At 46.5% G+C, this 24,990-nt stretch overlaps 1 protein-coding gene across 2 annotated transcripts in view; it reads left to right on the top strand.

The window, feature by feature from the left end:
- ULK1 (unc-51 like autophagy activating kinase 1) overlaps positions 1-24,990 on the top strand; it is a 113,579-nt gene that overhangs the window by 23,222 nt on the left and 65,367 nt on the right. For both annotated transcript variants that reach the window (XM_028709083.2, XM_028709082.2), the window contains exons 4-7: positions 5,292-5,324; positions 6,972-7,008; positions 19,583-19,756; positions 20,257-20,330. In XM_028709083.2, coding sequence (XP_028564916.2) covers positions 5,292-5,324; positions 6,972-7,008; positions 19,583-19,756; positions 20,257-20,330 — 318 coding nt within the window. The remainder of the gene's footprint in view (positions 1-5,291; positions 5,325-6,971; positions 7,009-19,582; positions 19,757-20,256; positions 20,331-24,990) is intronic.

Genomic DNA, 24,990 nt, shown 5'->3' with positions numbered 1-24,990 from the left:
AGCTGCCTGAAGCCTCCAGAGTGCAGCGGGAGTTCCCACTACGCTCCGGGGGCTTCAGGCAGCTTCAGCGAAAGCAATGCGAAGCCTCCGGAACACTGGGGGAGCTCTCTCTCTGCGGTTCGGAGGCTTTGCGTTGCTTTCGCTGAAGCCAAGGAGCCTGCATTCGCTCCATAAGATGCACACACATTTCCCGTTAATTTTTGAAGGGAAAAAAGTGTGTCTTATAGAGCAAAAAATACGGTACCCATGGAAAGCCCATAAACAGCACCTGAGTACCAGGGATGCCATGCCCGTTTTGCCGCTGCTGCACTGCCCTCGCCAAAGCATTCCTGACCTCGGTTGTGCAGCGATGGCGGGTTCTGGCAGGATGTTGCCGGAAATCAGTGGTGATGCCAGTGCTGCTTCTCAGCCAGAGTTGGCAGGGTGCACAGTGCCCCCACAGGGACACAGCCTCAGTGGCTTCATCCTGCCTCAGGGGCTGGGCAGCCCCTGCTGTGTGTGTAACTGTGTTTCCCCACTTGCGATTCCCAGAAGCCAGTACCCAAAGGCTATTGCTGCCTCCCGTGGGAGCGAGTTCCACAGTTTAGCTTTGTGGTGTGTACTTGCTTTTATCCGTCCTGAATACTCCCAACATTTCAGCTTCATTTTATATCCCTGAGTATTTCTATGAAGGCCACAGAGGGGTTTGAAGTGTAAGAAAATAGCACAACATATTAAGAAACATGTTGGAAGGGATGAAGTTAGATAAAACGGAACCTTAAAACAAATTGTATGTGTTTTGGGTTATAAACATTGATGTTGGGAGAGCAGGAAGTCACTAGTTTTGTTGATTTGCAATACAGTGGCACCTCGGGTTAAGAACTTAATTCGTTCTGGAGGTCCGTTCTTAACCTGAAACTGTTCTTAACCTGAAGACCACTTTAGCTAATGGGGCCTCCTGCTGCCGCTGTGCCGCCACCGCGCGATTTCTGTTTATCCTGAAGCAAAGTTCTTCACCCGAGGTACTATTTCTGGGTTAGCAGAGTCTGTAACCTGAAGCATCTATAACCCGAGGTGCCACTGTACAGTCATATCTTGGTTTTCGAACACAATGCGTTCCAGAAAGTCTATTCGACTTCTGAAACATTCAGAAACCAAGGCGCGGCTCCCAATTGTGCAGGCACTGCGGAAACAATAGCAGAATCCGCATCGGACGTTCGGCTTCCAAAAGAACGTTCAGAAACCAGAACACTCACTTCCGGGTTTCAATCTTTCGGGAGCCGAAACGTACAAGTACCGAGTCATTCAACAACCAAAGTGCGACTGTATAATGGTTGAGTAAAGAAAAGAACTTTCTATACGGAAGAAAAAATAAAATATTATAAAAAGGGATATCCCTGAGTTCTAGTTTTAAGAGTAGGGGAGGAAACATTTCACTAACCACTTTCTTCACTGAGAATAATTTACTCTGCATCCCCTGGGAAAGAAAACTCACTTTGGTGTTCGGAAATCATGTGACATTTGGGCATCTTGTCCACTGGGATTTTGTTTCTTTGTGAGAAATGACGACCAACTCTGTCCCTGACGAATGAAGGTTTTGAAATAGGAATACACAGTAAGGGTTATGAAATGAGCTTCTTTCTGCTACTCCCCTTATTATTCGTTCAGTCGCAGAGATCATCTGGAGGAATGCCTGTCAGTTGTCCCTGTGCTACAGAAGAGGCCAAGAGATACCTTGCCATTAACTTCCATGTGTCTCTCAAATACCTTTTTTCTCCAGATGGGCCTATTCAGTTTGAGATTAGACAGTTTAAGATTAGGCAGCCACTGTAATGTTTATTTCATGTTGGTTTTATTATATGTTATGTTTTATGGTCCTGTACATCGCCTTGATAGTTCACCTAAGATGGTATTATATAAATCCTTCAGTAAAATAAATTATTGGTCTCTTTGAAGAAATCCAAATACAGTGATACCTCAAGTTAAGTACTTAATTCGTTCCGGAGGTCCGTTCTTAACCTGAAACTGTTCTTAACCTGAAGCACCACTTTAAATAATGGGGCTTCCTGCTTCCGCTGCGCCGCCGGGGCACGATTTCTGTTCTCATCCTGAAGCAAAGTTCTTAACCCGAGGTACTATTTCTGGGTTAGCGGAGTCTGTAACCTGAAGCGCATGTAACCTGAAATGTACATAACCCGAGGTACCACTGTACTACAATAGGGTAGTGCTTTTACAAGGACTACCCCGTAAGGTGGTGCCGGGATGTTATCTCCAAACTTTAAAAAAGAAAAACTGATTTGAATGTGTCCAACCAAGTTGACCTGACCTGCTTTTATTTGGAATGCAAGCCAAACCGTTCTTGTCATTTGCAGAAATTTGATTAAGGCTCTCTTGAAATCTCATGGAGCTAGGGGAATGACACTGTGACTTAAGCAAAAGGGATCCTTTTATTCCCCTCCATATCTACCTTCAACTTGTAAGGGTAACAGCTGCCAGAACTGCAGACATTCAGAAACTTCAGGATCTGGTTGAATGTTTTGTGTTTGGGGTGGTGATGGGTCCCATTTGAACACATACTGACAAGCTGTTCATTTCCTTGTATCGTTAATTTCCCCCTGCAAGAAGTGGGGAATCTTTGCTTCACTATCTGTGTACAGTGGTACCTTGGTTCTCGAACTTAATCAGTTCCAGTAGCCCGTTCAACTCCCGAAACCGTTTGAAAACCAAGGCGTGGCTTCCGATTTGGCTGCAAGAGCCGCATCGGACGTTCAGCTTCCGAAAATCGTTCACAAACGGGAACACTTCTGGGTTTGCAGCATTCAGGAGCTGATTTGTTCGAGAGCCAAGCTGTTCAAGTACCAAAGTACCACTGTACTTAGATAGGTGAAACTGATACTTTTCAGCCACTACAGAAAGTTCTATCAGCTCAAGGGTCTTTGCTTTAAATACCTGATCATTGCCACTTCTGTCTCCCAAAGAACCCTGGTGCCATCTGTGCTTTTGGGAGAAAGGAATAATAATTATTATTTTTGCAAACTTCTCCCAATCTTTGCAGAAGAGGCAGGAAAAACATATAAAGCCTCTTTCGCAGAGAGTGGAGATTTTCATGCATAAAATAAAATAAAGTAGGATTTGGCACAGTGTTTGTAGCGATGGGCGTAATATGAGCAGTGACCCCCTGCTGAGAAAGCACATTTGCCCTGCTTTGTCTAGATTCACAGAATATTATCTTCAGAAATTGGGAGAAACTGATTGTGTGTGTGTTTGCGGCAGAAGCTCTGTGCTCAGCAGCGAGTGGTTAGAAACAGTGACATTACTAACCCACTTTCTGCCTCCTCATCGAAAGTAGTTTTAAAACCTTGATTCTGCTTTTTTTTTTTAATGACTGGGGTGGGGGGGTAGCTGGGAAGTTGGCAGGGTGGGAGTGAGTAGGGCAAGCCACGGTCCATTCGTCAGAGGAGAAACAAAAGCCCCAAACTGTATGGATGTTTTGGATACACTCAAATCCCTTTCCTAGCCTCCTTCCCTATGAAACAGCAGCTGCAACAGCTGAGCTGGCCAACAAACCATTTATTCACCTGATTATCAGCTCATCTTCCTCCTGTTTCTTTCTACCCCTCGCCCACAATGTTTTCTAGAAGACTAGAGGAGAAAGCCTCTTCTAATTCTGTGCAGTAGACACCCTGGCTGATTAATTTTCAGTTAGTAAATGCAATTCAGATTTGTCTGACTCACCCATCCTTCTGCACTTTAGCCCCATCTCGGGTTCCCTTGCCACAACCAAACAGAACTACAGTGATTGCTAACATCCCATAACCCACATTTCCCCCTCAGCATCTGGGTTGCTTTTGAACTTTCTGTGCTATCACATCAGCTTGGCTAATGGCTGGTGGAGGGTCTCTGGCTGCTAGCTGGCAAGTAGTCCATTATCCGCCTCCATCACCTGAGGTTCTTATTATATTTAATGGTCCATAAAAGAACTGTGTTCATCTTTATGCAACATTCACTTCCTGAGAGATGCCTTGGCAACTTGGGGGAAGATATAAGGAGCCATAAAACTTAACGGCATGCAATTTTGGATTTGTGTCAGAATCCGTTGTATGCAAAGCAGTTGGCTTCCACATTTGCATAGTACTTTGAATGCATGCTGACAGTGTGGACTTTTAGCTGGTCGGTGTCGAATGTGATATTTCAAGGATATACACAATTCCTGCTCTGTGATGACGGCCACTTTTATCAATAAATATTGAGCAATCACCCGCAAGCTACCTGCAGTTAGTTAAAGCACAATGTGATAGGCGCTTAAGCTGAAATGCAATTTTCTATTATGTTTCTTCTGCCCAAATGCAGACTAAGTAACTTTTTTAAAAAAGAAAAGAGTAAAAATGAAGCAGAATGAGAATTGGTAAAAGGAAAGACAGTTAGCACACACAGACACACACCTTGCAAAATTTTCACAGGAAATAGTGGTACCCCTCCAGAGAATTCAGGATGGGGGTCCCAGGTCTCTCCTCCCTGCTTCCCTCCCCCTCCCCTGCAATTATAACAACCCTGTGAGGTTCTATCTGCTGAAAGATGGTTATTGACGCATGCTTATATATACCATAGGAACAGGGAATTGTTGGCGTTCTAGATGTTTCTGGCCCCTGGATCCCATCACTTCTGACCATTGGAGGTGCTGGCAAGGGATGATGGGAGTTCGACAACATCTGGGGTGGGGCACAGGCCCCATCTCTGCCGAATATTAGGGGTCTGCCTTGTGTAATGTGCAAAATTCATGTGTGTTTAAACATGTAAACCAGTCCTGTTATAGATTCACTTTTATAAATTGTAACTGAATTGCGCCCCCCCCCCCCGCAAAAAAATAATAATGTGGAGGTTTAGAAGTTTTCCAGTTTCTAGTCCTAGTGGTTTGGTTTTTCTGTCTCTCCCCATAATCCATGGTTTATTTTTAAAAAATCTCCCATCCTCAGTTTCCAGCGCACACGTTACTTTTACAGGAATTGTAGTTATGAAGCCTCAGAAGGCTGTGTTAAATTGGAAACAGCAAAGGCTTTTGATACTGCACTCGAGCAAGTCTGTTTGTTAAATGTGCAGCTAGGAGTACCCAGGAGCCTCCAAGGAATATGGAAGGGGGCCTAAATGATTTAGATTTATTAAAAGGGAAAGGCATGTAGAATTGAACGCTTTGGTAAACTCTGCATTAAATTCTCTGGCACCCACAGTGTATTCTGCTTTGTTGACTGGATCCAAACCTTTTTTAAAAAAATAATAATAACTCATTATCCCCCATCCCCTTTCTTTTCTTTTAGGAAATGGCCAACTCTGTTTACTTGGTTATGGAGGTGAGTAATTCTGAACTCTTATCAAAGGTGAAGGTTATTCTTAGGTCTCATCTGCACTAGACACCTAAAGCATCGTCATTCCACTTTAAACTATAACGACTTCGTCCAAGGAATCCTGGGTGCTGAGGGTTGCCAAGTGAATCATGTTCTGCTCAGAGAGTCCCCTGGGAAATGGGATTGAGTGTAAAACATCTGAGAAGTTTTTAATATGTGACATTTTTGTGTATTTTTCATCTTTGTTGGAAGCCGCCCAGAGTGGCTGGGGAAACCCAGCCAGATGGGCGGGGTACAAATAATAAATTATTATTATTATTATTATTATTATTATTATTATTATTATTATTATTTATAATAAAACCATTCTGGGAATTTTAGCTCTGCGAGGGGTATAGGGGTCTCCGAACAACTCACAGCACCCTCAACAAACTATGGTCCCCAGGATTCTTTGGGGGAAGCCATGACTGTTTGCAACAAGATGTCAGAAGCAACTGATGGAGAGCACTCCAGAGTGCAAGAGCAAAGGAGGGAAATATTATTATTTTTTGGTGACCAGCGTGATACTCTGTAGGGTATGGTTCTGTAAGTAAAAAATTCTCAAAGTGATCTATGTCATCTCAGATGTCCATACAGTGTCCTGAGTTGTCCAAGCATCTTGAGAGTACAATAATACATGGAGAGTCACAGTTTCCCATGCCTGTATGTAAATAATTAGTCAATGACCTATATTTTAAGTGTAAGAGTAAAATATGCCTCTGGTTTTAATTCAGAAAAAAGGATGCACTCACATTAAAAAATCATAATGTTGCCTGCAAGGCTATTGTATTAAAAACCGCTATTTGGGAAGGGAGAACAGGAAGCCAACCTATTGCCTGGTTTACTATCTTGGTGCCAGCATAGACCTTCTAAAATGAAATGCTTGGCTGTTGTTGGAACGCTTCTGCTGTTTTGGTCTCAAGGGTCACTAAATTAGCCATGGACATCCTCTTGAAAGAAACAGTGGAGAAGGAACAGGATTGGCTCATATTAGCTGGACTATGTCAATGCGGCAGAACTTGGGATAATATATTTGCAGTAGAAGGGGGCTTTTGACTCGAAGGTAGGGAGAGAGGGATTGTGGTGGTGCCTGCTGGGTCCACCCCAATCTCTGTGAATGTATAGGCATGCAGACTTTCTGTTCAGGCCCCAGAAGCAGAGGGTGGGCTGGGGGAAGGGATCGAGTGGAAACAGTGATCCACACTCACATGTGTCCAGAAAGCCCTAACCTGAGATCCCAAACTCCCTCTATCTCTGACCATTGCTTATGCTGGCTAGAGCTGGTGGGATTTGGAGCTCAACAAGATCTGGAGGGCACTGGCTGACTACCCCTGCCCGAATGTCTCCCGCATTTCAAGAATCAATACTTGTAAGCTGAACAAAGGAAGAAACAAACCTACATCGCACTTACCAGATCCTAAGCTCTGGCATTTTGCAATTGGAAAAGGCCAGTCTCCTTAGTTTCTGAAGTGGCCCGAGTTCTGTGAATTGCCGCTGAGGGCAGGAAACAACTAGAGGATTGTTTCTGTGCTTTATTGTAGAGCCTTGGTGAGACAGAATTTTTAACTAAACTCTTGCTTACAGACTTCTCTTTATCTCCTTTCCCTGATCTAGTACTGCAATGGTGGAGACCTGGCAGATTACTTGCACAGTAAGTATCATCCCTGATGTCTCTTCTCTTTTTGGCAGAACCTAAATAGCATGTTGAAATGTTTGCCGCTCCAATATGGTGCCTGAAATATGTAAGTGGCTCACTGGTGTTGTTTTTTTTTATCCTGCAAAACTTGTGCTTAGGGTTTTTGTGCTGTTGTCCCTGTTTTGGGGGAGTTCTGATCAGCTTTCAGCTCTTCTAGGCGTTTAGGGAATTTGGAAGTGTTGCTGTGATGTGCCAAGGTTGGCTTGGACCTTGCCCTGCCCCCTCACGAGGGGCGTGGCAAGATTAGTTCCTCCTACCACTTTGCCTGGTATATGGAGAAGTTGCATGCAACCGTGCTGACTCGAGTGGTAGGCTCAATGATAGCAACAACTTGGAAGCTGTTCAAAGCTCCTTCATTGAGTGTTTTAAAACAGAGGTTGGGTGGCCATCTGTCAGGGATTATTTACCTGTGATTCCTGCATTGCAGGGGGCTAGATGAGCCTTGCAATTCTATGACTCCATGATCCCATCCACATGCCAGAAGTACTTTTCTATGGCTTTCATGTGGAGGCATGTAATGTTATGAAGTATTCAGAGGCCTAATTCTCCCTGAAGGGGGAGACCCAGTGTTTGCCCAACTTTCTCCATTGATGGACCATGCTTTGGCAACGCCACTGGACTGTGACTTAGGACTGACCCCAGATACCCTGGAGATTCTGCAGAAGCGGGGAACTGACCGTGCAGATCTTGATTTTGGACCTTGCTCGTTGTATTGGACCTGGACTGGTATTTGACCATTTGCACTTTCTGACCACTCTTGGGACTGTGTGTACTATAGGACTTACCTTCGGGTACGCTGGGGTTCAGGACAATTAGAATCCCAGCCTGTCACTAACAATGACCTCAAGGGAGGAGGTGGTCCTGCTTGGACATCTTTAACCCAGTGTTTCCCAAACGTTTTTGGGCAACGGCACACCTGTTTACCGGAAAAAAATCTCGCGGCACACCACCATTAAAGCCCCGCCCCCGTGACGTCATTCGGGGAGCCGGCGGCCCGGGCCTGAGCTGGAAGGAGAGGCGGTGCTTTTCGGCACAAGGCAATCGGCCTGGAATTGTTTCCCGCGCGCTGCGAAAGGGAACAGCTGCGGTCGCGCGAACCCTCCGGCGCTGGGAGGGGAAAGGGCGGAGTCGCAGAGCACCAGCTGGCCGAGCGGTTGCGCGCAGCGTTGCGCTTTTGGAGAGCGTGCGGCTGCTGCTAGGGGATCCGGGGACGTGAGCAGGCCTGGCCCGACCCGGGTTGAAGGAGGACAAGCCGGCAGCGCGCCAAGTGAGTTCGGTTGCGCACGACGGCCCCCGCTCCCCCCACCCCCGCCGGATCCTCGCCGCCGCCGCCTCTCGCCCGCCTCCCTCCCACGGCACACCACCCGATGTCTCACGGCACAGTAGTGTGCCGCGGAACACCGGTTGGGAAACACTGCTTTAACCTGATGACAACCCACCACAAATCAAAACCTAGTAGTGGCCCCACACCCTCTCACCCAAACACACAACTGTATGCAATGGTGAATGTGTTTAGGAGGAGTGGATGGGTGACTTGGTGGGGGGACATAAGAAGCTGACATCTAAGGAGCTGTTGTTGGTCCGTCTAGCTCCAGGTTGTCTCCACGGACTGGTGGCCACTTTCCAGGATTTCAGACGGTTCTCTTGCAAGTTTATCTGAAGTTGTCAGAGATTGAAACTTCTGCATGCAAGGCAGATGTTCTGCCTCTGAGCTCTGGCTTTTGCTTACAAAGGAGGTCCACTAAAGTCTGACATGGAACCTGAACAGTGCAGCATTTGTTGTCTTCTATTGTGAAAGCAAAGTCTGGAGTAACACTACTTATGCTAATGACTAGTTTGCAGCCTGTCATCTCTGCTCCTTTGGACATTACTTCCTCATTGATAATCTCCAAGCCCTGAGCCCTCATTTACTGACTGTATATAATCTAGGTCAGTAATGACTGGTTTTGTTTGGACTACTTTTCAACAGTTGGTTTTCTGTTTACAAGACCATTGCAATTAAGTCCCGCCCCCCTCCTTTTGCTGATTTGGTTGTTTGTTTTTAAATACTGCAAATGATTTGCCTGAAGCAAGGTTTAGCAATCCAGGCTCATTGAATGAAAGAAATTAGGAAATGTTTGTCTGCTCAACAACCACATCTTGCCCTTTAATCTCATGTTTTAACCTTGGAAAACCCCAAAACAAAACCCAGTTTTAATACCTCTTCCCCTACCCAATTTGGGGGCGAAGGAGATGGGACTCTAGGGGTTTTTCCCCTCCTTGCAACAACTATCCCTCTTCTTTTTTTATTTTTAAAAAAACCTCTAGTATTAGCTAAAAGTCGCAGTAAGTTACATGAACCCCGCAAAGTGACGTATAATAAAAAATAATAATAATAATTTATTATTTATACCCCGCCCATCTGGCTGGGTTTCCCCAGCCACTCTGGGCGGCTTCCAACTGAATATTAAAAACAGTACAGCATCAAACATTAAAAACTTCCCTAAAGAGGGCTGCCTTCAGATGACTTCTAAAAGTAAAATAGTTGTTTATTGCTTTGACATCTGCTGGGAGGGCATTCCACAGGGCAGGAGCCACTACCGAGAAGGCCCTCTGCCTGGTTCTCTGTAACCTTACTTCTCGCAATGAGGGAACCGCCAGAAGGCCCTCGGCGCTGGATCTCAGTGTCCGGGCTGAACGATGGGGGTGGAGACGCTCCTTCAGATATACTGGACCGAGGCCGTTTAGGGCTTTAAAGGTCAGCACCAACACTTTGAATTGTGCTCGGAAACGTACTGGGAGCCAATGCAGATCTCTCAGAACCGGTGTTATGTGGTCCCGGCGGCCACTCCCAGTCACCAGTCTAGCGGCCGCATTCTGGATTAATTGCAGTTTCCGGGTCACCTTCAAAGGTAGCCCCACGTAGAGCGCGTTGCAGTAGTCCAAGCGGGAGATAACTAGAGCATGCACCACTCTGGCAAGACAGTCTGCGGGCAGGTAGGGTCTTAGCCTGCGTACCAGGTGGAGCTGGTAGACAGCTGCCCTGGACACAGAATTAACCTGTGCCTCCATGGACAGCTGTGAGTCCAAAATGACTCCCAGGCTGCGCACCTGGTCCTTCAGGGGCACAGTTACCCCATTCAGGACCAGGGAATCCCCCACACCTGCCCGCCCCCTGTCCCCCCAAAACAGTACTTCTGTCTTGTCAGGATTCAGCCTCAATCTGTTAGCCGCCATCCATCCTCCAACAGCCTCCAGGCACTCACACAGGACCTTCACCGCCTTCACTGGTTCTGATTTAAAGGAGAGGTAGAGCTGGGTGTCATCTGCATACTGATGAACACCCAGCCCAAACCCCCTGATGATCTCTCCCAGCGGCTTCATATAGATATTAAAAAGCATGGGGGAGAGGACGGAACCCTGAGGCACCCCACAAGTGAGAGCCCAGGGGTCTGAACACTCATCCCCCCCCACCACTTTCTGGACACGGCCCAGGAGAAAGGAGCGGAACCACCGTATAACAGTGCCCCCAGCTCCCAGCCCCTCTAGACGGTCCAGAAGGATGTTATGGTCGATGGTGTCAAAGGCCGCTGAGAGATCCAGCAGAACTAGGAAACAGCTCTCACCTTTGTCCCTAGCCCGCCGGAGATCATCAACCAGCGCGACCAAGGCAGTTTCAGTCCCATGGTGAGGCCTGAATCCCGATTGGAAGGGATCCAAATGGTCCGCATCCTCCAGGCGTGCTTGGAGTTGTCTGGCAACCACCCGCTCAGTCACCTTGCCCAAGAATGGTAAATTTGAGACTGGGCGATAGTTGGCCAAATTGGCTGGGTCTAAAGATGTTTTTTTAAGAAGCGGTTTAATGACCGCCTCTTGCAGCGGGTCTGGGAAGGCTCCCTCATAGAGGGAAGCATTCACCACCCCGCAGAGCCCATCGCCCAGCCCTTCCCGGCTCGCTTTTATCAGCCAGGATGGGCAAGGATCCAGGAGACAGGTGGTCGGTTTCACTTGTCCAAGCAGCCTGTCCACATCCTCGGAGGTAACAGATTGGAATTGATCCTATGTAACAGGACCAGACAGAACTCTAGCACATAATAACATTGTATAATAACATTGAACAAATACAGAATTAATACCCAGTAAAAGAACATTTTGAGGGACACGGTTGGTGCTGTGGGTTAAACCACAGAGCCTAGGGCTTGCCGATCAGAAGGTTGGCAGTTCGAATCCCCATGACGGGGTGAGCTCCCGTTGCTCAGTCCCTGCTCCTGCCCACCTAGCAGTTCGAAAGCATGCAGCGCAAGTAGATACATAGGTACCGCTCAGGCGGGAAGGTAAACGGCGTTTCTGTGCGCTGCTCTGGTTCGCCAGAAGCGGATTAGTCATGCTAGCCACATAACCCGGACTGTACACCGACTCCCTCGGCCAATAAAGTGAGATGAGCACCGCAACGCCAGAGTCGTCTGCGACTGGACCTAACGGTCAGGGGTCCATTTACCTTTACCTTTACCTTTAAAAGAACATTTAAGAAGAGCTGTGCTGGATCATGTCAAAGGCCCATCTAGTCCAGCATCCTGTTCTCACAGTGGTCAACAAGATCCCTTTGGGAAACCTGCAGGCAGAACCTTGGGGGCAATAGCACTCTACCTGCTTGCGATTCCCAGGAACTAGCAAAATAAAGCCACATCATTGAGTTCTCCCACATCATCCAGGAGGCCCTGTCCACATCTGCTTCCTCTGCTGCCTAGCTTTTAAGAAGCTTCTTCATGGTATGGGCAGTACCACAATATAACCCAGGGGTAGTCAACCTTTTTATACCTACTGCCCACTAATGCATCTTTCTTGATGGTAAGATTTCCTTACCGCCCACCAGTGCTCGATGGAAGGAGGATTCAGCTTGTGCCATAGAACCCCCTACCGCCCCACCTAGAATCCTGAAACACCCACTAGTGGGTGGTAGGGGGCAGGTTGTCAACCCCTGATATAACCCTTTACTCAGAGGGCTGGTGGCATCTTCCTTGTTGGAAGTCTTTAAGAGGAGTGCAGGCAGCCAAATGTCAGGGCTACTCTGCATTTCCTGTGCAGCAACTTGGGAAGCTACCTTCTACCGGTCAGCCTGAGACCTTCTGCATGCAAAGCAGGTGTTCTGCTGCAGAGATACAGCACTTCCCAACCCCACCTGCATGGAGAACCTTCATGCGTAGGAAGCCGCCTTGTACCAAGTCCTCATGAGGACGGGCTCATCTAACTCAGTATGGTCCTCATGATGACAGGTTTCCAGTCCTACCTGGAGATGCTAGGGAGAGAACCGGGGACCTTCTGCTTTCAAAGCAGTTGTCCCACCACTGAGCCGCAGCCCTTTCTCCTCCATTTTGTGAGGAGTTGCACTAGCTCGTCTGCAAGGCTCCCTCCAACTCTGATACCAGGGAGATAGTTCCTATAAAACGCCTCCAAAAACCAGCTGTCCCAGTTACCCCAAATGAGAAATGGGCCTATCTCCTGCTGTTCTCCTTCATCCCAGTAAGTCTTCCTTTAGCAGTAAAAGTTAAAAAACACATGCTAACACCAGTTCTACAAATGTTTGTGATGTCTTCCAAATGGAGACAGGTTTCTATATTTATGGATTTTAAAGTAGCCACTCTTCTGAATGCACAGTGAATTTAGAATGCGTTTCCCTTCACTTCTTCCTCCTGCCGCTAAACACTCTTCCTTTTTAAAAGCCTTTAGTCTCACGTGCTAACTTAAAAGATTAAAGCTGTCTCTCCATGTTTAATCATCTCTCAGAATGTTTTTTTCGGCCATGTTTAAACAAAACAATGTTAAATCAAGGCTGTCATCCTCCTTTTTGTCAATTTGGTGCTAAGTTGGTTCATGTGCGGGGGGGGGGGGGGGGAGATGAATTCTCCTATCCCAGCCCCACTGATCATGGCCGCTTAAACCTCTTTCATGTTGAGCTGCTGGAACGGAAAGATTAAAAAAACTGAATTCTTATTTCCCCTCCGGAGCTAGCGTTGTAAATGTTTTATGAATGATGAGTTCAGATCATTTATTTGACTTTTAGCAGCCAGAATGCGGAGGAGTCTTGACAGCAGAACTGTGCATACCACGTGGCTTTTAAAAATATAGATAAAATTATTACTTTTAAGATCGGGCCATTATGCTCCAAAATGTCTCAGCTGTGGCAAAAAAACCAACAACAACAAATGGAACAACACCTGTCAGACAGGGCCTTCTATATAGATCTGCACAAACCATAAGAATATTAGTCTCGGATGCCTTGCAATCTGGCATGTCCCCACTGCAAATACAGGGTCTCTCTGGTGGTGGTGCCCAAACTTTGGAATGCTTTCCCTATGGACATCAGTCAGGCAAGTTTCCAAAGCTCAGGTTAAGTAGAGGAAGCCTCTTTAGCTAGGGACTGAATTGTGTCTATGATTTCAAATATCAGAATGGGATTACACGAGTCCCAGGCAAGATGTATAGAGGTCCTGCAAAGTGAATTAACCATTGACAGCCGCCTTCTCCACAAATTTGCCTATTCCTCTTTTAAAGTGAGTAGATCTGGTTGGTTGGGCGCCTACTACATTGAGTCCATGCCATGGGTCAGCAAACGTTTTCAGCAGGGGGCTGGTCCACTGTCCTCAGACCTTGTGGGAGGCCGGACTATATATATATATATATTTTAAAAATGAACGAATTCCTATGGCCCACAAATAACCCAGAGATGCATTTTAAATAAAAGCACACATTCTACTCATGTAAAAACACCAGGCAGACCCCACAAATAACCCAGAGATGCATTTTTAAAAAAAGCACACATTCTACTCATGTAAAAACACGCTGATTCCTGGACTGTCCGCAGGCCAGATTTAGAAGGCGATTGGGCCACACCCGGCCCCCAGGCTTTAGTTTGCCTACCCATGGTCTATGCTCTTACCTCGAGCATGCATGTATCTAAACTCCTATATGTGAACACTAAGGGACGCGGGTGGCGCTGAGGTTTTACCGATCACATGGACTTGCCGATCACATGGTCGGCGGTTCGAATCCCCGCGGCGGGGTGCGCTCCCGTAGTTCGGTCCCAGCGCCTGCCAACCTAGCAGTTCGAAAGCACCCCCAGGTGCAAGTAGATAAATAGGGACCGCTTACTAGCGGGAAGGTAAACGGCGTTTCCGTGTGTGGCTCTGGCTCGCCAGAGTAGCTTCATCACACTGGCCACATGACCCGGAAGTGTCTGCGGACAGCGCTGGCTCCTGGCCTATAGAGTGAGATGAGCGCACAACCCTAGAGTCTGTCAAGACTGGCCCGTACGGGCAGGGGTACCTTTACCTTTACCTTTAAGGCACCTAGCAGTGTGCAACCTGCCTCTTCCCACACTGTAGCTGTTGAGTTATTGCTGCCCCCCCCCCCCGTAAATGACAGCAACAGACAGAATTGAGCATTCAGTGGGGGTGAAGGAAGGACCTTGGGTAATTATCCTTGCGGGTGAGAATAGGGGTCTTAATGTTCCCATTCCCATCTGTGGAAATGGGAGGGTGAGCTTAATCTGCAAGGTGATTTTTTGCTGCCACTTGATGGTGTAGTTATTTTGATTCCTGTTTCACCTGGTTACTCTGGAACGCTACATCTGGCCCCAGATCTTTGTACCAAGAATGCCCAAATACAGTGACCTGGATAAATTATGTAAATTTGCTTACATTATTCAGCTTTTGCTTGTCAATAGGGGGAGGGGGGAAAATGCCTCCCTTTGAAGGTTGGAATTCTTATTTTGGCTTTCTCTCTGGGTTCTGAAATCTCCACCTTTAGACTTCTCTTTCAAGTTTATCCTTACACCAACAGGACTAGAAACTTCCTTTAAATTTAAAAAGAAAAGATGGGGGAGTGGGAAGCTGTGCTTTTTCAAAAGACAGTTGTTCAGCCCAGTACCATATTTTATGTGTTTGTGTTTTATTCATGGACATAGGCACAGGGACACCATTCTGCAAGATTTTTGAAAAATGTCACTGATAGAGTCATTTTGACAATTGTTGTTTTTTTTTTAGTGGTTCCTAATTTGCTTAGGGACGCGGGTGGCGCTGTGGGTTAAACCTCAGTGCCTAGGACTTGCCGATCGCATGGTCGGCGGTTCGAATCCCCGCAGTGGGGTGCGCTCCCGTCGTTCGGTCCCAGCGCCTGCCAACCTAGCAGTTCGAAAGCACCTCCGGGTGCAAGTAGATAAATAGGGACCGCTTACCAGCGGGAAGGTAAACGGCGTTCCGTGTGCTGCGCTGGCTCGCCAGATGCAGCTTGTCACGCTGGCCACGTGACCCGGAAGTGTCTGCGGACAGCGCTGGCTCCTGGCCTATAGAGTGAGATGAGCGCACAACCCTAGAGTCTGGCAAGACTGGCCCGTACGGGCAGGGGTACCTTTACCTTTTACCTAATTTGCTTACTGTTTTGTAATGCTCTTTTGTCTGCCCCCTCACTTTCTCCATTAGTTGGTAGCTAATCTTTGGTCTTAATGGAGTTATGTTTCCTAGAGCAGGAGCCAGCCAATCTGAATAATTGGTTCTGTTCTTAGAAAACTTTCTTCTTCTTAACAACAGAGACCTTTTAAAGATTAGCTACGCTTCTTCTTCGGTGTGGCATTTAAAATGACAGCTACTACCATCCAGATTGTGTTCCCTGAGGCTGAGTGTGATAGAACAAGGTACAAAGGACTGCATTCACAATACAAATGCAGGGGTTGGGATGCCACCTCTTTGAACATTTTTAAAGCCTGCAGTTAGAAAGTTAGCATATGAGAATGGTAAAATATACAGGAATGATAGATAAGTAAATTGAACCATAGAAGGAAAAGAAGGGAAGTCAATGGATATATGGCATTGTGCAAAATGTTCATTTTGAAACGTATAATTTGAAAATTTAATTAAAATTACAATAAAAAGGTTATAACAATAGCAATAATAAGAAATTATTATTTATACGCCGTCCATCTGGCTGGGTTTCCCCAGCCACTCTGGGCTGCTCTCAACAGAATATTAAAAACACAATAAAACATCAGACATTAAAAACTTGCCTAAAAAGGGCTACCTTGGAGCATATGAGGAAGTTTAGGGTGGGTGGGGGGAGTTCTTTTTGTGGAAGAATAGTACCAGTAAGTCTGAAATTGTACAATTCCATACCTTCCGCAACATTTCCCTGCTGAAAGTAGGGACGTCCTAAGGTAAAGTGGTGGGACACGGGTGGCTCTGTGGGTTAAACCACAGAGCCTAGGGCTTGCTGATTGGAAGGTCGGCGGTTCAAATCCCCGTGACGGGGTGAGCTCCTGTTGCTCGGTCCCTGCTCCTGCCAACCTAGCAGTTTGAAAGCATGTCAAAGTGCAAGTAGATAAATAGGTACCGCTCCGGCGGGAAGGTAAACGGCGTTTCCGTGCGCTGCTCTGGTTTGCCAGAAGTGGCTTAGTCATGCTGGCCACATGACCCAGAAGCTGTACGCCAGCTCCCTTGGCCAATAAAGCGAGATGAGCGCCGCAACCCGAGTCGGCCACGACTGGACCTAATGGTCAGGGGTCCCTTTACCTTAAGGTAAAGTGGCACGTTCCAGGATAAAATCAGAAACCGGGGCGGCTTCTGTAAATCCAGGATTGTCCCTGGAAAATAGGGACACTTGGAGGGTCTGCAGTTCCAACACCTCAATCTGTAAAAAAGATAGATCAGCTGGGAATGATAAGAACATTACATACTTGTGTATAATAAATAGAACAGACACTCCTTGATGTTATTAGAAGGCAGGAAAAATAGGAATGAGCTGGAAAGCTGTGAGCCACACTGAAGCTTCCTTCCAGTTCCCCAAATTTGCCAATAGTTCTGCCACATAGAATCCTTCATCTTCATTTCCCAGCTTTCTCTCCATAATGTTTGCTCTCTACCTGTTTTAAAGCTTTTTCTGAATCAATGAGGACTAGAAACGTGTTTTGTTTTACAATGACACCAACACAGTGCAGTGAGGACCAGATTTTGAGCAAGCATGCTGCAAAACAACTGCAAATGTGGGACGGCATTGCTGCAGTGTATGTAACCTTGGTGCTCAGCGACCGTTTTGCCTCTGGATTTATTGGGCAGGGAGAATACAGGAGGAGCAAGTTGAGCTAAGAAAGCTTGATTGTAATTTTCTCTCAAGATCAAATTGATTATTTTGAACTGCTTTCGCAGGGCCCCTAAAAGGTGTGGGGCCCATTGTCTGATGCCTACTCTGCCTGTTTGGTAATCCGGCATTGAGCCCGTGCTGCAGGCCCTCCGTCCTTGAAATGGCAACAATTCGGCGCTTGCAACTTTGCCCCGATTCCTAGATTCCACACCTGTTCTGGACTCCCTTTACTCCTCAACTGCAAGGCAGTGGCAGGTTTTGAATTGCGCTGCCCCCACCCGCCCGCCCCAGCCCAAGCACCTGTGTGTTTACTCCCTGGCCCAAATGTTGAGGATGAGCTCAGCTTGTCCCTCCACGTGGCGGAAGAGGAGAAGGGCTTGCTTCTTGCCAAAACGTTGTCACGGCGTTAGTCAGCATGCCTTGGCATTGAATGTGCACATTGGCAAGCCCTTGCAAGAAGCACCCAGGGTTGGCATTGGCCCTGTGAACAGGTGAAGGAGTCGGCGATATGCTGCTGACTAAGCTTGGTTTTGGATGGCCTCTGCCTGCTCCCCTTCCTCCTCCTCCCGTGTTTAAAACCTGTGTGTGTGTGTGTGTGTGTGTGTGTGTGTAAAATTGTGAATCCCAAGCTGCGGTAAATTTCCTCAGCAAAAGGGCCTAGTCCTGTGTGTTTTGCCCATTGGGACATGAGTTTGTGTGTGTGATGGGCAGTCCAAAAGCAGAACCGAAGTCCATCTGCAGCTCCCAGCAAGTGGCATTGAGAGGAGTTCTGCCTCCAGCAAGATGTAGTAGCCAAAATGGCAAGTCGCCATGATGAACCCGGTAGCCCTCCATATGTTGGTGGACTCCGACTCCCATCAGCCCCTGACAGCTTGGCTGGGAGTTGGGGATGATGGGCATTGCAGTCCAGAAACATTGGTGCTTGTGTGTGTGTGTGTGTGTGTGTGTGTGTGTGTGTGACCCACTCAATCCTGTTCTGGATTATTGTATTGTGCTTACTGTATTTTATGCCGCTTTATGAGGCCTTCGCCCCCAAAAGTCAGCCCTAAGGAATATGTTACAACAGGAGTCAGCAACCTTTTTCAGCCATGGGGCCATCCACCATCCCTCAGACCATGTGGTGGGGCCAGACTATATTTTTTGGGGGGGGCGGACAAATTCCTACGCATAGCTGTCAACTTTTCCCTTTTTTAAAGGGAAATTCCCTTATTCCGAATAGGATTCCTCGCAAGAAAAGGGAAAAGTTGACAGCTATGTATCCTATGCCCCACAAATAACCCACAGATTTGTTTTAAATAAAAGCACACATTCTACTCATGTAAAAACACGCTGATTCCAGGACCGTCCGTGGGCCACATTGAGAAGGCGATTAGGCCGGATCCAGGCCTTAGGATGCCTACACCTGCGTTAAAGCAAAGAAAACGAAATCCTCTTAGGAGTCCTAGAGAACCGAGTTATTAGGCGGCAGACAGGCCATTAGGCTGAGTAAGGTGTCTCCCTCGGGGATCACATCTTGAATGATGTGAAAATAAGGCAAATCGTTGGTTAATTTGACTTTTACTGAGTGCAAGAGGGAACGTTGTCTACCGCCTGAGGGGATGGCGAGAGGGTGACTTGTGTCCGAGGAAATGGCTAATTCCCCCATGATGCATAATGTGTGTGTGTGAGCCTCATCTCAGCTGCTCTGAGGTAAACACAGCAAAAGCATGGCGTGCGCACACATGCACACACCTCCTTAATAACTCTTGAGGTATTTTCTAACGCGTCATGTCTCATAACTCATGCCCAGTTCCCCGAGGGCTTTGGGAAACGGGGCTCTGCTCACTTCTGTCACTTGACCTGAACTTGCAGCTCACAAGTTAGGACTGAGCAAATTATAACAGATTCGTAGTTGATTCATCACCTGCATTTAAGACAGTTACAAAAATAATAACGCAAATGTTCATTATGGAGCCGAGGTGGCAGGAGTGTTGGATGGTGACTAGGAGACCCGGGTCCAAATCTTTACTCAGTCATGAAGCATGGGCTAATCTCCACCTCACAGCCTACTTTGCAGGGTTTTTGTAAGGATAAAATGCAGGGATAGAAGGGTTCACTCTCCTGAACTCAGCCTTTTTTGGCGGTGGGGGGCCGTTCCTTGATAATATGGAAACCTATGTGTTTTTATTGCTGTGGCTGTTTGGGAGGGGGCTGTGATATTATGCTGCAATGGCTTTTGTAAATTGCATTGACTTTGGGAGAAGCAACAATTTTAAATAAATTGTACCATGCTTATCCCTATTGGCCCTTGCGCCTCGTATGTATTCCTTGCAACGCTAGATATTTATGGGTGATATTCGCTCCTTATCATAGATGGTTATCAGTTATTATAATAGCTGGTTTTGCACCTATTAATCTCCCCCCCACCTTTCACCCTCTCTAGGTATGAGGACCCTCAGCGAAGATACGATCAGACTCTTTCTGCAGCAAATTGCCGGCGCCATGAAGGTGCTACACAGCAAAGGGATAATCCACCGGGATCTGAAACCTCAAAACATCCTCCTTTCTTTTGTGGGGGGCAAAAAATCGAACCCCAATAACATTCGCATTAAGATTGGTAAGCCCCTGGAGCTGTCCATTGATTTCTTTAAAAAATTTAAAAATGTTTGCTAGTAATGTGTAACAGATATTGTAGTTGAAACTGGTTTTCCAAATTTCACAAGTGGAATTCCAAACCAGGCCAAGTAATTAGCTTTTTTAATAAAAAAAAAGTCATGCATTTTTATTTATTTTTGTCCGCTTCACTCAGTGGATTGTTCTGGATTGTTATATTGCAGTTCTATGTGAATTTACACAGAAGTATTCAGCTTACTCTATAGCAAGTGTGTTTGACAGCCAAGTGCAACAATTTCCTCTGTTAAAATATATTCTGTGTTTTGGGGCGATACAAAAACTATTGTCTGCGCTCAACGACAATTGTTTGGGCACACGCAAGTGCGCCTTTGTCGTCACCAAGTGGTGGTCACTCACGTACGTGTACTGTGTTTGTGAGCTGTCATTTATTTTAACCTTGCTCTTTTTTCCTTTCTTTTTGGCTTGTTTTGGTTCTGCGTGTAGCTGATTTTGGATTTGCACGATACCTTCAGAGCAATATGATGGCTGCGACTCTCTGTGGCTCCCCCATGTACATGGTAAGTCCATTCTGGTTATCATTTTGCCCGCAGTAGGAACTATTCTTTATCACTGCGGAATGTGGGGAGTTAAAAACAAACATCCGTTAATGAAGCTTATTGAACGTGAATGTAAGGCTCTGTTCCAATTGTGTCTCCTCTCACTTCCTGCTGTATGATGTTCCCTGCCATGTCCTGTTTTGTATCTCTCCTGCCATGTGCCTTTAAATGCCTGATTAAAACAAATCAACCCTGCATTTTCCTGTCAAACCACCACAGTGGTGATGAGCGGGGCAAAGAACAGTTCTTGTATTACAGCTCCCCGTTAAAGGTGTGGTGTCTCTCTGTTACTTTGCTTCTGGCAATCTCCCATTTTGTGGGATCGCGAGGAGGTAGAACATAGGGTCTGACCACTTGGCCATCTGCCGCACTGTTGTGTAGGTGGCAATGGTCCTCTAGAGTTTCAGACAAGAATCTTCCCTATCTCTCTCCCAGGGATTGAACCCAGGACTCCCCTCCCCAGTCTTGCCTGTGCTTTGTACCATAGAACTTAATGGAAGCCACTGAGAATCTAACCTGTGCTGCTCTGCATTGCCCTGTTCCACCCTGTGATTCTTTGCCCTCATTGAGTGTGATGAACTGTGCATGTGTGAGCAATTGATATTTACTGTAAGAATTCTGCACCCTCTGGGCAGCTCCCATTCAAAAGTGGGTCGTGTTGGTGAGGGGCCTTTGCACACTCCTTTGGCCCTCAGCCAATGCTCAACTGAGCTGATAGCTGGCTCTGGGCCTGCGGGCTGTGCCAGTTGAGTGTGGATTGATGTATTGATTTTAGAATCCTGGTTGTAAACGATGTATCTCCCCATAACTTACTATGCAAAGGGATGCTGTTCGGGGTCATAAACCAATCTTCATTGTCGCTGATGCTTTGTGTGAACACAGGTGGTCTTCTGTTGCTCTGGCCTATTGTGTTTTCTGCTGTTGTGCAGGCAAAAAGCCATAGAGTAGTCTCATTCAGAGGTTAGCTTAGCCAGGGCTCAACTCCAGGGCCTGTACTCCATGATAAAGCTTGGCTCTGAAATCATCAGTTGGGCTACGGTTGTATTTATTTACCTAGACCTGCCTCTCTTTTGTTGTGGAACTCAAGGTGACATGAACCGATTTCGGGGGGGGGGGGGGTCGTCTCCCACCTAGGCACCAGATGCAGGCCTGTTTAGCTTCAGCAATATTACAGTATAGTGTGCCTTCAGGCAGTGCTTTGTGTTTGTGAAAGGGTTTTTCTGCCTGCTTTTAGGGTTTATATGCAGCAGCAGAAATTAACTTCAGTTAAATGAATCCTTGCTTGGAGCACACCTTTAACTGAAAGGTATAAAATAAGTATAAAATATATACTTGGTATAAAATAAGAAAGCTTATGTTAAAGGAAGTATATTCTTGATAGGAAAGCATTCTGTAGTCCTAGCTAACAAAGAAGCCATGCTTGCCTCTTAGTACTCAGGAAAGGACAGGAGTGATTGAAATTTGGAGGCACAACAGCCCCTCCAGAGTGGAAAGAGCCTACCACTTTATGGGCAAATAGGTTCAGGGGCTTTTCTGCTGGGCCCCATTTGAAGTTGATTTGGGGTGAGACGATCTGAAAGGGAATCACTTTCTGACTAAAAGCATTCCTTCTGATTTACTCATGAAGGAGCTCCCCCTCTCTACTCTGGATCCTGCCATGTTTTCAGCTAGAGACGGAAGTTTTGATTTTTGTAAAACTGCCCCCTCTCCTTTGGGACTCAGCTGGATTCTTTGCAAAAATATATATAAAAAATAGCAGTCTAGGATTACAGGCAATGAAGTCTGAGATTGAAAGCAATCACAAGAAGTCTGTCTCCTTGCTCTGTTTACTTTCCATTGATGGTAGTGTTTTGCTATGAGACAGAAATACAGCATCCATTTGGTAATGCCTCCAGTTCTATCTCCTGTCATTAATATATAATCCTGTTCCACAGTAATAGTGCTGCATCTTCTAATGGAAAGAAGAGGAAAGAGAGAGACTTGTCTGGTTTGAACAGGATGAATTTGCAGGGGTGTGTGTGTGTGTGGAATCTTTCCTCATTGCCATGAGATTGGCTACCAAGCTTATGTTGGAAAAGACAGTTTGTGTATGGATGTTGGGCACTTGATTCCCACCTGAAGAGTCTGCCTTAGGACCTTTACATGTTAAGTAACAGCAAGCCTGGTCTACTTCTGAAAGTGCACTTGACAGTCCCAGCTTTCCAGTTACTGTGACATGGTTCACAAGTTCTTGTGTTTCAGTTGGCAGTGAAGTGATGAATTGCATGTGTGAATAGCCTACATCAGGTGTCATGGACTTATCATGACTTGGTTTGTTTGGACTATGCCTTGGTCTTGAATGCTTCCTCCTTCCTCCTTCCACTCTCCCATCTCCCTCCCTTTTCTTTTCCTGGCTCACAAGAGCTACAGTTGATTTCTCTGTGTATATGAATCGGGCAAACCAAACAGTGGTGTCCAGTTCTGACTTGGTTTGCAGCACTCATGGTTTGTGTGAATCGGACATAATGACAAGCCGTGGTTACGGTGGACCTGGAAGTGAGGCTGGGTATCGGAGCATGCGAGTGGAGGAAGAATGTGAGGGACTCAAACCATGGCTTGGTCATGACATCCGAACCTGGACCTGCTTTTTCATAAATCCAATTTGCGCATCAAGCTGCAAATCACCAGGTCTACATTAATAAAATTACAAACACACTGAGCATCATATATGTGCATGATGTGTGTGTAAATCCAGCCTCTGTGTATGATGAACACATTCTCAAAACTTCAAGTTTGTCCTCATGTGTAACTGCTAAAGACGTGTTAACAAAATGCTAACTTTACCCCCCACCCCCCACCCCCACATATCCATGCCTAGCTTGCTACCCTGTGGTGTGATCTTTAGCTCAGCCCTGGGGAGAGATGAATTCTTGTTCCATTATGCACTGCCTCAGAAAGGGAGAGGCTCCTTGAGGTCTGTTGCTGTTGCTTCTGCCAAGGCCTCATTTTCAAAGGATAGCCTTTGATGGCATCTAATTCTTCTCTTTGGCCTCTTTGTTGTTATGACTAGGTTGCCTGCAGAGTGTTTGCTAAGATTGCAAAGATCAGCAGGGGGAGGAAGTCCTGGGGAAGGACCAAGCTTAGGGGATGCAGCCAACGGCTTGTTTGTATGAGGTTAGCAAACATGCAATAGCAGCTTTACGTGTGTGCTTTAGTTTTATGTGGCGGTTGAAAAGAAAACAGTTCACAATCTTCCCACGCAACTCTTGTCCCTCTGTTCCAGCTAATAAGAGACCATAGCTCAGTGGTGCAACTCCTGTTTCTTGTGCAAAAGATCCCAGGTTCACTTCCTACCATCTCCCAAGTTTTTGCTTGCTTGCTTTTATAGGATCAGGTAGTAGATGATGGGAGAGACTCCCTGTCTTAAACCGTGGAGAGATGCTGCCAGCATGAGCAGACAATACTGGACTACTTTAGGTGGTGTCGGCTGGGCTAGACCAGTTTGTTGTGTTTAATGCCTCCTCCCCCCCTTCAAAAATCAAATCAAATCTGGTTTTCAGATTAACCTTTCCCACAGCAGTGTTCTGCCAAGGAACTTCTAATAAGGCAAATAAAAACCCGGCACAGCTGCACAGAGGAGATACCTGCAGGTAACCTGGCAAATGAGCAGTTGCCTTTGACGTCTAATTCGCCGAGTGCATTGGATAGACCTGTCATCATGGCTCTCAGTGTGAATCAAGACCTAATCGCAGCATACATGGTAAAAGGCTGCCATGTTAGAATGGACTGTTCCACTTTGCATTGCAGGTGGAGGCAGCAAACTCCCATGTCTCTTCTTTAAGGCATTTGAACATCTCAATCTTCTTCCAAGGAACTCCGAGCATGGCTTTGAAGATAAATTGGCACTATGAGGGATGCAAGGCTAAGGGAGGGAGAGAGGGAGAGAATGGCTGAAGGGCTCCTGGCTGATGACCAAACTAGATGTGCTGTGTAAAACAAAGGGTTAGATAGGCTCCAACATCATACACATTTCGTCTAATGCGAAAAACTTTTTATTTCTGCAGGCTTTCCCAGAAGGAAAGCGTTGGCATGCAGGCAGTATCTGATTGCTTTTAGGAAAACTGTTTCTGTCCATTTTATTGTGTTGCAGGCTACTGAGCTTGCTATTGTTTTCCTATGGCCCTCCTGGTGTTTCTGGGCCTTAGTTCCCATTTGCCTTGATTGCTGGCCAATGAGGGTTGCAGTCCTATGCAGGGGGGCCCACAGGTTCCCCACCCTAGATTAATGTCAATTGCACAAATGTTAGAAATGGAAGCACTGGCTTATGGTGGGAATGAAATGGTGGACTTCTTGGAGCTCCTTGGGACAAGGGTGGAATAAAAGTATAAGAAATACAGTGGCACCTCCGGTTGCGAACAGGATCCATTCTGGAGGTTCGGCCGCATCCCAAGGAATTCACAACCAGAGGACCCCTTCTGCACATGCGTGCGGGGTGAAACCTGGAAAAATACTTCCGGGTTTGCCGCGTCCACATCCTGAAGCTTATGTATCCAGAGGGATGCATCCAGACTCTACAAGGAAGGATACCACCCACCCACCCACACTTAGAAAAAAACCCACTGCAGCTTTTGTTCCACTCTTT

This window comes from Podarcis muralis, chromosome 16 (genome assembly GCF_964188315.1).
Source record: "Podarcis muralis chromosome 16, rPodMur119.hap1.1, whole genome shotgun sequence".
Lineage (NCBI taxonomy): Eukaryota > Metazoa > Chordata > Lepidosauria > Squamata > Lacertidae > Podarcis > Podarcis muralis.
Note: the sequence above shows the minus strand (reverse complement) of the source record. Positions and strands in the feature narration are given on the sequence as shown.